We start from the raw sequence: 17,311 nt of genomic DNA on the forward strand, positions 1-17,311 counted from the left end.
AGTCAAAGCTACTCCTATGGTTATATCAACGAATTAGATTATCAAGAATACGATAGTTTGGAAATTTAAAATAGTGTTGCGCTTTAGAAAGGAGCGACAAGTTTTTGAATCCGTTCTGTTGTCGCGAAAGTATTTAAACGATCTTCTGGGATATTCAGAATAGTGCCGCGATTTAGAAAGGTGCGACAAGTTTTCAATCTATTCCATTCAGTCGTTCGTCTCGTTTCGAAAATAACGAACGAGAGTCGAACCAATTGAAATAGTCTAAAGACTATTTCTGGTGGCAGCTACTACCGTTTTGATTTAAATATAATTCGAGAAATCTAAGATTCTACATATAGAGTAACGCATAATCGGTTACGAACACCGAAGATCAAGATCAGATCGTAACAGATGCCAATACTTTATTAACATCCATTGTGCTCCTACAATTAACTTCTACAACTTAATATATACGTCTGCCCGCTAGCAACTTTCTCTCGACGGCGGTTGCCATCCCTCCTCACTCACCGACCTGGTAGATCAACCAATTAACAGCGACGTCCATTTCCCCCACTTTCCTAACGAAACTTTCCCTAACGAATCCGATCCTCTCGTACTCTTAGCCAAACCCATCACAGTTTTCCTCCGCAGGGCCATCGGCACAGAAAGACAGTTCTTCTACGTTCCTTGAGCAGTCGTTATATAAGATTATATCGCGCACTCTGCTCAATCGCTATCTTAACTCATCGTCTATCAGTCGAGTTGTAACCGAGAATTGCGAATCGTCAAGTGTAATCGCGAGTCCTACGTCGAAAAAAGTAAAGCGTCGAAAGTGAGAACAAAAAAAGGAGAGAATATGCTACACACCGAAAAAATAAAAATTGAAAAATTACAGAAAATACAAAAGATGAAAAACAAAGGAAAACGAAACAGAGAGAAACCAGTGAAAGATTTAGAGAAGGAATATTCTAAGAAAATGTGTGTTGAACAAACAGGAGAAGAAAAGATAAAACTGGAAGATACGGATTACGAGCAGAAGCCAAGGATATCTCCGTGTGGATTTTTCTGGGATGGCAACCCCAATTTATCTCTCGATCAGGATAAAGAGTCATCCAGCGATAGTGAAGATGAAGTAGAGAAAAAGCCAAAACTGAGAAATAAGAAATTAAGTGCCGCTGAACGTCGAGAACAAGAAAGACAGAAGGAAGGCGAAATTCGCCAACGAGAAGAAGCGCTGGCCAACAACCAGTTACCAAATTCCGTGGATCAGTTCGATAGACTAGTTTTAGCTAGTCCAGACAGTTCAATAGTATGGTTACAGTATATGGCATACCATTTACAGGCAACAGAAATAGAGAAAGCAAGAGCAGTTGCGAGAAGAGCGGTGAAAACAATTAACTTTAGAGAGGAGAATGAAATATTAAATGTTTGGAATGCGTGGTTGAATTTAGAGTCTGAATTTGGGATCCCTAAAACATTGAATAATGTTTTTCAAGAGGCAGTGAGGTCTAACGACTCACGAAAAATATACAGCCACATGTTGACAGTTCATGTCAAGGCTGGCAGGCAGATGGAAGTGGAGAAAACAATATCTACCATGATTGCGAAGTTTAAATATATTCCTGAGACATGGTTTAATTGTGGAGAAGCTTTGATAAAAATGGGTTTGAAGGACAAATCAAGGCATATTATGCAGAGAGCATTGCAATCTTTGCCAGCATCTGAACGTATGTACATAACAGAAATAAAATGTCATAAAGAATAAAATACTAATATAATATGAATTTTACAGATGTAAATCTAATGGCTCGGTTTGCGATTATGGAGAACAAATTTGGGGATAAAGAGAGAGCACAAACTTTGTTTGAACAAATTCTAAGTTCTTATCCAAAACGGGTGGATATATGGTCTTGTTATATCGACTCCTTAGTGAAATCTAATGATATTGATATAGCAAGGTAAAAATATTTTTTCAACTATATTTTGTCATTTTAATTTCATAGAGAATTTACCTTGTAATAATTTGTATTTACAGGAAAGTTCTAGAGAGAGCAGTTGTTCAGACATTACCGCCTAGAAAGATGAAGATCCTCTTTAAAAAGTTCATCAATTTTGAAGAACAGCATGGTACTCAGGAAGACGTGACTCGTGTTCAACAAATGGCTGTAGAATATGTAGAGAAGCAGTGTACAAAATGATCAAAAATAATAAAACATTTTGACACGTACTTCATTACATCGTGCGAGCAAAACCTTAATTTCACAATACCTAAAAAAGTCCAGTTATGTAAAGTTTCCCCATTCAATAACTTCATGTTGTTATTTATAATATTTATAGTTTTCACCTTCTAAATCTGATGTTTCCATGATCTCTGTACCATCTTCATTATAAGTTTTTTCTTCATCGAATATAATATTTCCATTGCTACTGTTTTCGTAACTTACTTTACACTTTCTTTTCATTTTGGGGATTGCAAAATTGTTTTGTGTTTTATATTAGTTTATTGAATTAGAAACGAACATAATAATAGAAGTAGAACGAAATGGATCACACCGAATTTAATAAAATAATATAAAACAGAAATTGTTGTTCATTTATTATCACGTTATGAAACGAAAGAAACTTTTAGGACAACCTAAGAGTTTCTCCAACTATTAGTGACCATAGTACAGAATCAAAAAATATTCGATGAGTTTACTCTTGCTAGAGAAGTTACATGGCGATCCAGATTCTTCGATCTGCTCGAGGGAATCATGTTGAATATAAATGTCTTTGGCAATTCGTAAAGGGCTCAATGTACATTAATGTGAAAAATCATTGTCACTATCTGAAGTACTCTAAATACGTTGTCTCTTGTGTGACATCGATCACATCTTAATCTACATCAGAGATAAGACTTCCTTCCCGACCTTGGGACTCTTTTGCACACGTCACTACCTTATCATCATAACCTACTTCGAGCCCCTCAACATCCCCAAACCAAAACATATATAAGCAGAGACTTCAGCAAGCTCGGCTAGTTCTTGTTTAGCCTTTCTCTAATTCAGTATATTATTCGACCCAAAAGGATACAATCAGGTCAAAAAACAGTTTGATTTCATTAGGATTTGTTTCAACCCATTTATCGGGATGATTCAATCGCTGTTTTGACATTATTTGTGCAGCATATATATTTGTTTGATTCGGAATAATTTGAAATATTTCATTCGTAACAAAAAGAAAATAAAACTACGCGGTTTAGTATAATCAAAAAATTTAGATTGATGTATATTGATTCCCTGTGAAGTCGAAAATCTGATATTCGCTTGACTGCCCAAAGGAATATACCAATTTGTATCATACCCCTCTTCTTGTGTATTATTTTCATCATTGCCGTCATCGTCAACTTCACTATTCAATTCAATTCGACGACAATGTACTGAAGATGCTATTATCATATTAGATAAACTGTTCGAAGGACTTTTCTCTCTATCTGACAACACTCGACATCGTTCGGAGGGATTTGATAAAAATGTATGGTAGCATAATCTTCATTTGAAATCATATTATCTTTTGGGGTTAAGTAAAAAATTAAATAGAAGACAATAGAAATATGTATCGCGTAATAAAAAATTCATCATGGCGCCACGGGCAATCCCTGTAAAACTAGCCTGACTTTCAACGTGTTAATAATCTATGATCGTATACATAAAAAAGAAAGAAATAAATATATTTTTAGTACTACACAAGATTACTATGTCTTGTATCATTCTGTCATACACGAAAAAATAAATTAGCATGTGTTTTAAAAGTGAAAGAAGTTACGTTTCTTGGTATGCAGAACTTTCATGATAACAGACTAGTATAAAAAATTGTTATTCTGCGGTTTCCGTTACACCGGGGATCACCCCTGTTCGGCTTCTAGCATCGAATAGAATACATACGTGCGAAGAAACACGTTTAACTTAATGTTGTTACTTCCCAAGTGTATGCGTTCTTAACGAAACTTTATCGTCGAATTTTTTGAAAACGAAGCTTTGTTTGAAAAATTGTCGCTTTATATGTTCGATTTATTTTTACATGGGGAATCATTTTTTTCGGCTTCTACCACAATTTTCGGAACATCTTGCATCGATATATATTGGACCACGATCTTTCCCGATTAAAATTTAAACTATTTATTACAATTTAGTACTTTTTGCAACTAGAATTTTTAGTACGTGTATAAACTAAACACGGAAACTTTATGGAAATTGCAAAAATTTTCGGAAATGGACGTCTTGTTTTTTTTCGCAATGAATGTCTTATCGATATCAACAATTTAACCATCTGTAAAATCTGCGAAACGGTTATTCTTAAAATATTTGATATTTAGTTCTTTCTCCAGAATATCCAAAATTTAGAAACTCCGAAACGAAATCCCAAGAACATTCGTAAGACTTAAAATACGGATGCTTCTAAAACTTGTGGAATTTAAGTCTTGCGAATATCCTAGGGATGTCTAAAATGAACGTAGGACGTTTAGATATAAACTGACCATGAACATGTATTCTTTGGACTTACGGTGCTGTCCGAATAATTGAATATAATTATAAGTCAGTATAAATGGATGCGAAATAATACGTACAGATTATAGTAAATTTACGAAGTGAAATAAAATAAAAACTATAAAAATAAAACTATGAAAAATAAAAATATAAAATATAAGAGTATAAAAAATAAAAAACTATAAAATAGAAAACTAGATTACTGGACCGTTAAGATATGAATTGGACAGATAAATTGGTATAAGGTAACATCTGATGAAATCAATTAAAATAGATTTGTATATGTGTATCTGAAAATGTATAAATAAATAAATATATATGTGTGTACAAAAGAGGTTTGAATGTATTTTAAACACTTCTGGTGAATAGCCAGAGTTTTTCCATATCATATCCTTGCTTTTGGAAGTATCTTCGCAAATATTTTGTCTGTTGCTGCTTAATTTCTCAAGAGTATCGTAAATTGTTTTCTCTGAATGAAAACTTCTCATCACTACGTTGCCATATTTTAATCATTTTCGAACAAGGAACTAGAACAATTCTGAAAGAAACAGATTCATTTCTAAAGTCAAAAAGAAACACATGTCCGGAGACGTGGGCAAACACGAAGTAATTTGTAGATATTTTCATATGTGTATATGAAAATAGATAAAAATATAAATCAATAAATATTAGGTCGTCCAGAAAGTTGTTTTCGCGTTCGCCGCTCGGAACCTTCTCTCGTTCCGCTTAAGTGAACAAACCACCAGATCACTCTACCGTCAATCGTGTGGTCACTTGTTATCCCCTGCTATGGCAAGAGAACAGTTCTCGACGTTAGTAGAAAGTGTATCGAGTGTTTCTTGCGTTGTGAAAGATGGAAAAGCAAAAGATGCATTTTCGTCACGTTATGTTTCACTGTTTTAAAAACGACAGTACGCCTAAAAACTTTGCAAAGGAGATTTGTGACGTTTATGGTATTTGGTCTATAACTGTTCAAACAGTTCAGAATTGGTTTAGGAGGTTTAGAGCCGGAAATTTTTATCTGAAAGATGAAGATCGCAGCGGACGTCCATCCATCACTGATACTGACCTTATCAAGGCTTGTTCGTGAGATAGCAGATGCTTTAAGTATTCCGCGAACAACGATTCATGAACATTTAAAAAAGCTTGGGTACCTTAATCCCTACGAAGTGTGGGTCCGCATCAACTGACGGAGAACAATCTCCTGAATCGAATCTCGACATGCGATTTGTTAATTCAATGCAAGAAAAGAGAGCCATTTTTAAAAAAGTTAATTACTGGGGAGGGAAGTTGGATTCTCTTGGAGTCGAGATAAGTGTCCTCCAACGGTAGCAAGACCTGGACTTCACCCGAAGAAGGTGCTGCTTTCAATTTGGTGGGACTGTAAAGGTATCCACTACTACGAATTACTTCCGGAAGAGCAAACGATCAACAGCAAAAAATATTGCACCCAACTCGAAAAACTTGAGGAGACCATTATCACAAAACGTCTTGAAGGGGTGAACAGACGTGGCGTCGTATTCCACCACGATAACGCGAGGCCACACGTTTCTTTAGCGGTGCGAACGAAACTTCTAAAGTTTGATTGGAACATTTTACCACATCCTCCATACTCTCCAGACTTTGTACCATCGGACTATTATTTGTTCTTCTCCCTAAAGAATTTTCTTCGCAATAGAAAATTCAAATCAGTAAACTAAGTGAAAATCGGCTTCGAAGAATATTTTAAAAGTAAGCCAAGAGAATTTTGGAAAAATGGCATTATGAGACTCCCGGAGAGATGGCAAAAGGTGATAGAAGAGAAAGGATCATACATTATTTAAGAAAGGTACACAGAAGGAAATATATTTTCTACTTACCTCCTATTTAAAAAACGAAAAGAACTTTCCGGATAATCTGATAAATAAGTTTTTATTATTATTTATCTTTATTTTTTATGACCGTCGTTTCTAGGATTTTAAAACTCGTTATTTTGTAACGTAGGATTATTTTGAAGTTCAGCGGATTTTTTATGAGGATTGCTGTCCCTCCACCTTGTGTTGTGTTCGGTCCGTCTTGTCTTACAAGGGAGTAGTTTTTGAAATGTATTTTGTGTATTTTGTTTAATTTTGTTTCTGAGATAAGTACGATATCGGGGGTTTCTTTATTTAGTAGGGTTAGCATACTATATCTTGTTTGGTTAGAAATTGGGGAGTTGGCATTTATTGAAATTATTTTCAGATGTTTTAAGTTTAAATGACTCGTTCTTTTCTGTAATTGTTGATTTGGTGGATTTGGGTTAGTCATCTTCTATACCATTGATAATGATGATGATAGGTCAATCCTTTCTTCGTGTGTTTTTAATGATTGTTTCAGTTCGTTCAATTGTGTTTGTTGTTCATGTAAGGCTTTGAGTATGCTTTTTTTGAAATCTTCGATAACGTTTATTATGTTTAGTTGGGCTATGGTTTCGATTGGGATAGGATTTTTATTTACACGGGGTAATATATTTGTTTGATGTAGCTGATTTTCTGGGGCTTGGTTTCTGCTTATTTCCTGTTCTAAGCCATCTGTTTCGATCGTTCGCGGAGAGACGCGATTGCGAGGAACCGCGTCAACGGGAGTCGTAAATTCCCGTTACGATTAGAATAATCGACGCCACGAAATGATCGATCACCTATTTCGGTTAGGATAATAGAGGTGGTTAAATTGAATATGACACTGATATAACAAATTACAAGTTACAGTTTATTATAACAGCTTATGTACAAATTAAATATGAGTTGCTAGAGAGTAATTGTAATTTCTGAGTTCGAGTAGAATAACGCAAGTTTGAATGGTCGAAAACGAAAGAGCAACTAACTCTCTATGAAAATGATGCTGCGAAGGAAAACTTGTGATGGGTGGATCCACGGACATCAGATGAGCTGATTCATTAAAGACAGGGTTTCGCTATGATAGTGAAAGAAATAGGCTTCGTTGGTAATTGGTTAATTTTCGAGGTTGGTGGGTGAGAAAGGGGCTAACTGTCACTGAGAGAAAGTGGCGAGTGGGAAGCATCATACGTGAGAAAACGAACTTTCCCGAATCTTCCCGTAGTAAACAGTAAACTGTTAGAAAACGAATTACTAAAGAGGTGTTTGTTGGATCTGAAGGGCCTTAGCTGGAAATTGCTAAAATTTATGATGGGTCCTTGAGGCTATTGAGAGTACGCCGTGAGGATGTGCGGACATCTGATTGCCAGCCAGCCGGCGGTATGTGGCCTGGTCTAGGTAGAGAGCCGGCCGAAGTAACAATAAGTTTACATTAAATATCCTGCAACTTTTATATATATTTTCAAATTGGCAATATAAATAGGACAATATTATCATGGTGCTAACAAAATGTTTTATATACAACACACAATATGAATATTAAAGTTTTCTGTGACTTATGTAAATACTTTACCAAGCCACTGTATATATCAATATTAACAGTATGTTTTTGCATCTGTAGCCATAAAATAGAAGTAAATTTTCAAAATATTCTTAGATATTGTGTATTAAGTTGTTGCTGACATCCTGTAAAGTAATGTGTCAAAATATTTTATTATCTTCGTTACCTCGCTTCTCTTCATATTGTATAAATATTTGCTGAACACAAACCAGACCTTTCTGAATACCACACTGCTCTTCAAACTGGATATACATTTTGAACGAGATTCTCATGCTTTTACATAGTGATGTTTAAACAAGTGCTTTCTTCAGGACATTCCTATAAATTCATTTATGAAATAAGCACTCTATGAAATTAAAAATATCAACTTTTTTAAAGTTATTATTATCGCACAACTTGTCTTCTACAGAGTATTTCTTTTCAAATGCAAACCTTACCATGCAAATGGGCATAATATTTTATTCCGAGGAACTTAATGAGATATATCGTTCTATTTTAGAATGAATAGTATAAGACAGATTTACCTACAAAATTCTTGTGCAGTCTGATTTTTTTGCTTCACAGGTTGCAGGCAATTGATCGTAAACCAGCTGGAGAAACCGGCTAAACTGGGGCAATAAGCAATGAGGTAACCCACGTGCGATTACATCACGAATCGCAAATATTATATCCACAGATGAATAGACCGTAGGCTTATCGTACCATCCATATTTCTGTGTCCAAAGTTTATGACTACATTTTACCAATGTCAGAAGCACCACGAAGACCCAACGGTCGAAGAGGTAGGTTGATTTAACTTCCCTTTGTTTTACACATTCGGTACTTCCAGTAACTTTTGAATTTTTATTTTTTTGGCAAGTACCACGTTCTCTTGGTTTTGTTTCTTCCTTTTTAAGTAATTATTATTATTCGATTTCTCTCTCACATCATACTTGTTTTCAAATGCAGATTTTATGATGCAGAGAGGCATAATATTGGATTCTTTGGAATTTAATAAGGCGTAACATTTAACTTTAGAATGAATAGTATAAGGTGTTAGATCTGGCTGTAAATCGTTTATGTGACGACGTACAGGTATCGCAGCTAAAGTTCCTTTACCAATACCTTGTAGGAATATCAAGATAAACCAATTTGTCACCATTAAGATTCTACCACGTAGCAATTTGCCGTCCGGGAATTGTATTTGCTTATTTTGTTTGGCACTTATTTTGTGCATTATTGACGATAACGTGGTCAATTCGACAAGCTCGTGTACGTAATTTATCCATATAATCGTCCCAGAAATTTTGTCCCCTATTTTTTTATTATCAGAGTAATGATTCTTAGACACTATACCTAGCAAGTTATTCTGTAATTGAACAACCAAACCATCAGCCGTAATTTTTTCAATCTTTCCAGTAACTCTCTGCCCTAATTTTACAGATGAAATTGGTCTGTTTTTGTAATATGAATTACTTGAAAGTTCTACTAATTTATTAAAATACAGGATCAATGTATCCAATGCTGCCACCATTCGACTTTTAGGATCAGATAGATCATCGTATATTTTCTTTAGCGACAATGTTAGTCCTAATTGTTGTTCTTTCTTGTTAATAGAAAATATTTTTGCCATTAAAATTTGGTTTGTGTGCAGTAGATTAAAATTACTAACGTTACTATAGGACACATATCCAAATGGCGTACATTCTGAAACTGGTAAAATTAGTCTTATACCATCTGGCTCCATATCTTTGATCGTACAAGGTATACAGTCTCCTATTTTCAGTTTCTCAAAATTCCTGTATCTTCCTTGAGTTACAATAGTCCTAGTTAAAATTAAATTAGGTACTGTAGCAAATACAAGAGCTGAAAGTGTATCACCAGGAACATATTTTGATGCCAGTAGAGCTGCAATCTCCATACAAGGTGACATGTGACCAGCTGGTAAAAATCCTGTACTAACAGTTTGTCCTTCATTTCTACTGATTCTTAAATATAACCCTTGAGTGGATGATTCTATTATTGTGCCTTCTACTTCTTCACCAATATCGAATGCTGCTTTTTCAACTTGTATGTCCTGATTAACCATTTTTACAGTTATCTCTCCCGAATCTGTGTTCACTGTTTGAACTTTTACCAAAATTGTTTGTCCAATCGAACAGTTCCAATTTACGTTAGATGTTTCCGTGTCGAGAGCAGTATGTGAAATCCAACCTTTAACATCCCCGAAGAACTTTACCAATATTCCACGCTTATGTATTTGAATGATAGTTGCGTGGTGTTTCGAGTCAATTTTCGCGTCTTGTATGTTCGCTAAAATGGGCAAGTCACTCGTTATTAAAGACCTTTTCAAAGTGAGATATACTTTTTTCCGGCCTATATGAACGAACAAGACTCTTGCTTCTACTTCTTCGTCGACTTTCAGCTTGTTTAAGGCACTTAAACCTTCGTCAGATATATGATCTGGTGCAATTTGTCCATTAAATTTACCAAGTTGTACATTAACGAAACCATTCACTTTGTCAATATCTGTAATCTTTACATTTACCATGTCGCCAGGTTTAAAATCAGACAATGAAAAGTACTTCTGTTCCAGCAGCGAACGCTGCATGGTACAGAGATAAATTCCATCTAACCAGCTGTATGATAATATTCTGCATTTATGTGTAGTACCAGGTGCAAATTTTTCAATGATTTTATTATATTCAACACCTGTTCTTTTCAAGGAAACGAATCCCCGTATTCCATTCTTAGTTAATTGTAGTACTATTCCACGAGATTCTCTGAATAGAACAGTAGCTCCTTCTACAACATCTCCAGGCTTAATAGTATTGTCTCTAGATTTATCTATCGTCGAGCTAAAGTATGCAAATTTGATGGTCGGCAAAATATATAATAATGTTCCAGTAATTGTCAGACTATTTGAATATTTAGATAAGGGCTCGTCTAAATATATTTGATTTATGAATCCTATATTGTTTTCATTTAATGAAACACATAAGCCATTAGACAACACTTTCTTTATAGAAAGATCAAATTTTGTGCCTGGCATCATGCTGTCCAATGATTTAATTTCTGTTTCACAAATAGTCTTAACAAGCTTCCGTTTCAAAGTTAATGTAATCGTCGATGTATTCTCATTATTTTTAACTTCTTTAACATAGCATAGAAGCTGTTTACCTGGAACTACATAAGACTTCTTAGTAATAATCGTTAGTTTTTTTCATAAATGTATATATTATTTAAATTTACTTACACAAACATTTTTCACTGCCACTTTCCTTAGTAGGAATAAACGCTCTTACGTTTATTAAACCTGTGTCTACCAGATAACCATGATCTTCTATACTACTAATAGTACATACTATTTTTGAGCCAATATCTAAATAAGCAACATCTAAACTTTGATTTATTAGACTGGGCTCAAGAGATATCGCAATTTGCAATATCTCTTGCGATTGTATAGCTTTTACATAACATACGACGTAATCTCCATAGGTATATAACTCAGGAAGGGACTTAAATTCGTTTGTCTCAGAATCCTGTGATTTGACAAAATTTTGCAACAAATTTGTGTAACATTCACTGATATCTGTAATTTGGGCACGACCTACTAAGCCGCCTGGCAAAGATATCAGCAAATCATAGTTTGTCACTTCAGAAATACATCCTAATACCACTAATCCTTCAGATATTGTTGCATATGATAATCGTTCTGCAGTGTTGGGAACAAAATTTGGTTCCTCTTCGTCTTGTTTCTTTGCCCTCTGTTTCTCACGATTCCTTTTACCAATTTTCTCATATTTGCCAAATAACTATTAACGTACAAATATTGAATAAGTAATTTTAAGATATTAAAATATGATGGATATATGTAATAAATTTACCAAATCTGATGCTTTCCTTTCTCGAACTTCTTTTCCACCTCTTAAAAGATTTTTCGACGTCATCTATGAAAAATAATTATGTTACTATTATATACATTATAAAAAGAAAATTTACAAAATCTGTAGAAATGTATAACTATAAAGTACCGAGATAAAGTATGTAGTTGGTGGGTCGTGCTAAATGCTGAAGAAACACTCGAGTATAGTTAACAATATATATTTATTAACAAATACTCTATATGTACACTTTGCGTAAAACTCGCGATTACTATGAGCGGTTCGCGATTACAAGTTGGACTTGGACACGATAGAAGTTATGATGATGATTGCTTAAGATGTGGAGGAACTCGGGTCAACTATTACTGCTAACTACCAACTATCGACTCTGACTGCCGTCTAACGACTGACATTCCGTCACGATGATGCTGCAGAGGAAAACTATGGTGGGATATGTCTAAGGATACGAGATCATCGGATTCGTCGAGAAAGGCCTTCGTTAAGAAAGTGGGGGATATGGACGTTGAAGAAGGATACTAACCGCCCTCGAGAGAAATTTGCTAGCGGGAAGTATCATACGTGAGAAAAGCAGATTTCCCGTATTTTTCTGGAGTAGATAATAAATTAAGGAATGTTAAAACTACAACATATTTGATCTGTTTGATGGACCTTGACTACAGAAATCCTAACATTTATGGCGGGTTCTTAAGCTAGTTGAAGGTATGCAATCATCTTGTCCGAGGGATAGAGCCTGCTTTGTATTGCAAGGAACAGAAACCGTTGGAAGGTTTATTGTCGAGTGCCGCTAGTAATTGTTTCACGTAGTTCAAACGTTTCGCAAGTAAAATGATAATGATAAAGTAAATAATATTTCCGATATGATAGACTATGTAAACTTTATTACACAAAATCAGCAGTATAAGCAGTATAATATAGAGAGTATAGAAACGCCAATATACATCGCTGCTCTGACACTAGAGAGGAAAGGAGAAAGAAAAAGCAAGAGAAACGAGATATAAGAAAACGAAGATAACCGAAGTTAAAAGTATGTTTACGTTCTGTCTACAATAGAAGCTATAAGCACGATCAGAGCGGCGATAAAGACTATTAAAAATAACTTTCTTTCGGATAAGATTGGATAATTAAGTAAAAAAGATTTATTTTTCAATAAGAAAAACTGGTAATTATTTACAAAGTGGACGATTTATCTGATTTCAATAACCTTTGATTTTTTTTTTTTTTTTTGATACACCCGATTTCTCTCTCACACAATACTTCTTTACAAATGCAGATTTTATGATGCAGAGAGGTATACTATCGGATTCTTTGGAATTTAATAAGACGTAACATTTAACTTCAGTGTCAAGCTTTTCCTCGTTTCCCGTTATACAGGATGCCGAGTTCCCCGAAAGAGAATGTTTTCTTTTGGGGTAGAAAAATGGTTTTCCTTTTCGAAGACCTTGCGTCGGGGTTTATTCTTTGACGACGTCCTGGCCTCGAACGTCGCAGTCGTCGAAACTTTCTTCGTGGCTATGAGCCGCTATGAGTAGGAATTTCAAGGGAGCACTTGGTCAATAGATCCTGTGTGGTCAATGCACCATCAATGTACAATCGAAGATACTGAGAACAATAGTCAACGCCCCATGGTATGTCAGAGACGAGGATATACGTAAAGACTTAACAATACCAACGGTCAGAGAAGAAATCGGCTTGTACGCAGAAAAATACAAGGAAAGGACGGCAACACATCCAAACCAGCTAGCTGCTGAAGCGAACAAAACTCATAGAAAGAAGACTAAAAAGAAAACACCCTACTGACCTCACTAAAGAAATGAAATAGTCAAACTCGAAGATGGTATCCCGCTGGGGGTAGCCATCCACATGTTATATAGCAATTAAACTAGAAAAATTTACCGAATGTCCAGCTGGACAAGTTGTAAAGTATAAATTAAATAATAATAATTAAAAAATAAACAGTATGCATTTGTCACGACCGGCATACTTCAAACCCGATGAACTGATAACGGAGATAAAGATGTGGCGGCACTCGGCGACTAAGTATATCGCCGAAGTGCCTAATGAGTCACCAGTATTCCAACGGTTCTTCCGTCGAATGTTCGAAACGAAGGCGTGCGTGGCAACGGTCAAGGACGCCTAACGAACGCGTGGATAGTGGGGATATTGTGGGATGACAGAGAAAAAAGAAACAGATCCGATCGAAAGTCAAATTGTAAGAGCTTCAGTCTCGGAAAGTCACGACTGGAGTTCAGAAGTAAATTGTAGTTAGTGTAAACCAAGTGTTAAGAAATAAATTCTCTCTTTTTTATTTTACGTGACACATTGTTCGCTTCAAACTTCTTCATAAGAGCACGTCAGTCGAGAGTACGCACCATATCTGAGCGTGCTGTTAATTTAAGCGTTATCCTTTGTATTTCCCGAAGGAATTGCGTTACTCTATGGAACTGTTACATCAGAACACTTTAAAAAATATGTATGTTTATTTTCATTTATTAGTCGTTAAAATATTAATGCGGAAAAAGAAGATAAAGTATTCTGAAAAATAGAATAATTATTCCATACTTTCAAATACAAGTATCTGCATTTAAAATTTGTAGCATAAATATGAAGTAATATACAGAAATAGAGAAAAAATTTTCTTTCTTTGTTCAACTGTGAGAAAAAACGTCATTGTTTATGCAGACAAATTAATAAATTTTTCATCTTGCTTGTTTGCAGCTAGTTCTTGTCGTTACATATCTCATTTTTTCCGCAGTTTAACGACAAGATTATAGAAATGTTTTTTTTTATTTTTATTTATAATTTGCTTTTTCTTCTTTATAGTTACAAAAATTTACTTTTTTGTTATTTTTTTTATAATTTGTCGATTATCATCCACGGTTCAACACTATGGAAACAAATTCAACACTGGAATGCTATGAAGAATAAGATTAGACATTTGGTACTATGCAGCCTTTTCACTAGTCAACAGATACCTTTGTCACGTAGAAGATATAGAAAATCGTGAAATTAATAGATTATCGGTTGTTTCCTTAATTACTAATCAATTATTCTGAATTATTTCACGTTTATTATTAGTTTGAACGTTTCACAATTAAAGTGAAATATTGAGACTTTAGATATGATAATCTATGTAAAATTGTTCAGAATACTATAACAGAGTGTGTGGAGTGCTGATTTTGGGAAGATTTATAGACTAAGGTTTGGTCCCTCTGGAAGGGTTGTCCCTGGGTATCTGTCAGAAATGGCTATCCTCTTTCTATCTTCTAGGCCTGGGACACTATCTGGTTATTGTCTAGATGGCCGTGGCCTCCAAAATGTCACCTTCACGCTGAACAAAAATCACAACGGTGTCAAACCATTTCTAACATCTCACGTCTCCGTATCCATTGCAGTAAAGCTTCCCGAGTTACAGCTTTCAACTTTTGACGCATACTTCGAAAATTGGATCCCATTCCACGACAATTGACTGTCAACATTGTATATCAATAATCAACCGGAATGGAAATTTTTTTCCCATTCAAAAATTAGAATATTTTGGATCGGCTTCGTTCGTGTAGGATGAGAGGGGAAGTACATTATAGCGCGGCTGTGGCGTACGCGTGAACCGTTAAGAAGCGAAGAAACAATGCATATATACACTGCATACACACACGGCCGGCCATAAGCACTACGACATTTATTGACGTTTAATACAGAAACGTTTAATACTTGTTATAATTACTAATAAATATGACAAATAGCTGTACTATTACTTATGTCCGTTTTATCATGCAAACCAATTTTCTTTCCAAATTCTTTTACATAATTAACTATCGTGGGCAAAACACGCAATTTAAAATAAAAGGCGTACTATTTCGTTTTGTTGAACCAAAGGAAACGATTGGCTCGCATTTCAGCAGAAACTTTTTTATAATGAATATATTTATAAATTAAATACGTGTACAAAATTCACATTTAGAAAAGACCTATTGAAAAACAAAATCTTTGTAACTATATTTTGTTTTCAATTAAGCGTGTATTAGTGAGAGTAAATAATTTTTATTTATTCGTTAACATAAACATTTATATCGCTTTATATTATAATTGTTTACAAGGTTGATATTGGTTAATATGTTTTTCTACTAACATATGTACCTGCAGGATAATCCAAAATAATAGTAAGAATTTTAATGACATTTTATAATTAATGTGTAGATATTTATTATTCATTGTTTGACATTAGAAGAGGTAGTACTTATTTTTAGAACACTTGTAAAATGCCGAAGAATGAGAGGACACTAGCAGCGAGTCAATACCAGTCAGCTAGAAACATTTACCGAATGTCCAGCTGGACAAATTGTAAAGTACAAATTAGATAAATAAAAAAAAAAAAAAAAAAAAACAATAATGCTCTTCTAATCAGTTGTTTGTTGAGAATCGACGGTATAGAGTATTTGTCGTAATTAAATTTCTACGTGGTAATATCAAACCTATTTTTTAAATATATTCAATGAAATGTGTCGTGAAAATCGCAGTCCGCACAGATGGTAATCTATTCAAATATTTTTAATTCATAAAGTTAATAGATCTAGCGTTACATATTACAAGGTGCACAGTATACTAACATTTCCTTACGCGAAGCTAAACTATTCTTTTTTCGTGGTAGAGCTAATGTATTTGCCAAACAAAATCTCTTCAAATGTAGCTCTCTTAAAGATTTAACTTTAAGCCAAAATCTTGATTAGCGATAATATACATAGTTTACTTTATTTTCTAGCTAAAGAGCGAAACGCTTTCTTTGAATTGACAACAATACAGAGAGTCAGTTGGTATTCGTCATTCATTCGGTAATGATTGTCAATCATCCAATAGTTAATATTCATCAACCGTACATAGTCAGTCATACAGTTATAATCAATCAAATAGTTAATTCAGGAGTTATTCTTCAGTCAAGAACAAGTTAATTAAAATTTCGTAATTATAAATCACGCCGATTAATGAGTTGAAATTAGTTTGTCAGGGTTCAGTTAACTGACAGTTTTGTATACTTAATCAGTATTAAGTGCGATTGACATTACACGTAATATTCATTACGCGATATTACAAACGCGATATTCATCAATAAGTGACATTAAATTTTTGATGGCTGTGGTGGGATGCGCTTTTCGCAGAGGATTAAAGTTACTACGAGTATTGTAATAACGTAAACGAGAAATATGTCGGTCACACGAGAAACATTGAACGAAGACACGATCGTGACATTAAATTTTTGTAACCTAATATGTTTTGTAATATAAATTAACATAATACAGATACCGATTCAGTGCTTAACGAAACATAGTACGTATTCATTTTTTGTTGTAACACATTATTTAATATTCCATCTTGCGATGTTGGTTTGGGTGAAAAGTTGGCTGATTCCTCCAACTGTAATGCTTTAGTAATATTTTTCATTAATTCTACCTTTCCGAACGCTGTTCTAACTTATATACATTTTTTTCTTTTTTGTAATTATTTAGTCCTAGC

General features: G+C 34.5%; 2 protein-coding genes and 1 long non-coding RNA gene across 3 annotated transcripts; 1 reads left to right on the forward strand and 2 right to left on the reverse strand.

Moving 5' to 3' along the window:
- The first annotated feature begins 688 nt into the window (after positions 1 to 688).
- Positions 689 to 2,209, forward strand: LOC139994712 (protein RRP5 homolog). Its single transcript, XM_072017619.1, has 3 exons — positions 689 to 1,709; positions 1,775 to 1,940; positions 2,018 to 2,209. Exons 1-3 carry the CDS (start codon positions 839 to 841, stop codon positions 2,178 to 2,180), a joined length of 1,200 nt encoding a protein of 399 aa, XP_071873720.1. The 5' UTR covers positions 689 to 838; the 3' UTR covers positions 2,181 to 2,209.
- Positions 2,210 to 7,440: 5,231 nt separating this feature from the next.
- Positions 7,441 to 8,445, reverse strand: LOC139994748 (uncharacterized). The gene is made up of 3 exons (XR_011801706.1): positions 8,360 to 8,445; positions 8,137 to 8,240; positions 7,441 to 8,047 (listed from the first exon to the last, which is right to left on the reverse strand). It is a non-coding gene; the product is annotated as an uncharacterized lncRNA (long non-coding RNA).
- LOC139994747 (protein RRP5 homolog) lies at positions 8,444 to 11,943 on the reverse strand. Its single transcript, XM_072017660.1, has 4 exons — positions 11,936 to 11,943; positions 11,789 to 11,851; positions 11,158 to 11,716; positions 8,444 to 11,087 (listed from the first exon to the last, which is right to left on the reverse strand). Exons 2-4 carry the CDS (start codon positions 11,849 to 11,851, stop codon positions 8,731 to 8,733), a joined length of 2,979 nt encoding a protein of 992 aa, XP_071873761.1. The 5' UTR covers positions 11,936 to 11,943; the 3' UTR covers positions 8,444 to 8,730.
- Between the last annotated feature and the right edge of the window lie 5,368 nt (positions 11,944 to 17,311).

Source organism: Bombus fervidus, chromosome 15 (assembly GCF_041682495.2).
Source record: "Bombus fervidus isolate BK054 chromosome 15, iyBomFerv1, whole genome shotgun sequence".
Taxonomy (NCBI): Eukaryota; Metazoa; Arthropoda; class Insecta; order Hymenoptera; family Apidae; genus Bombus; species Bombus fervidus.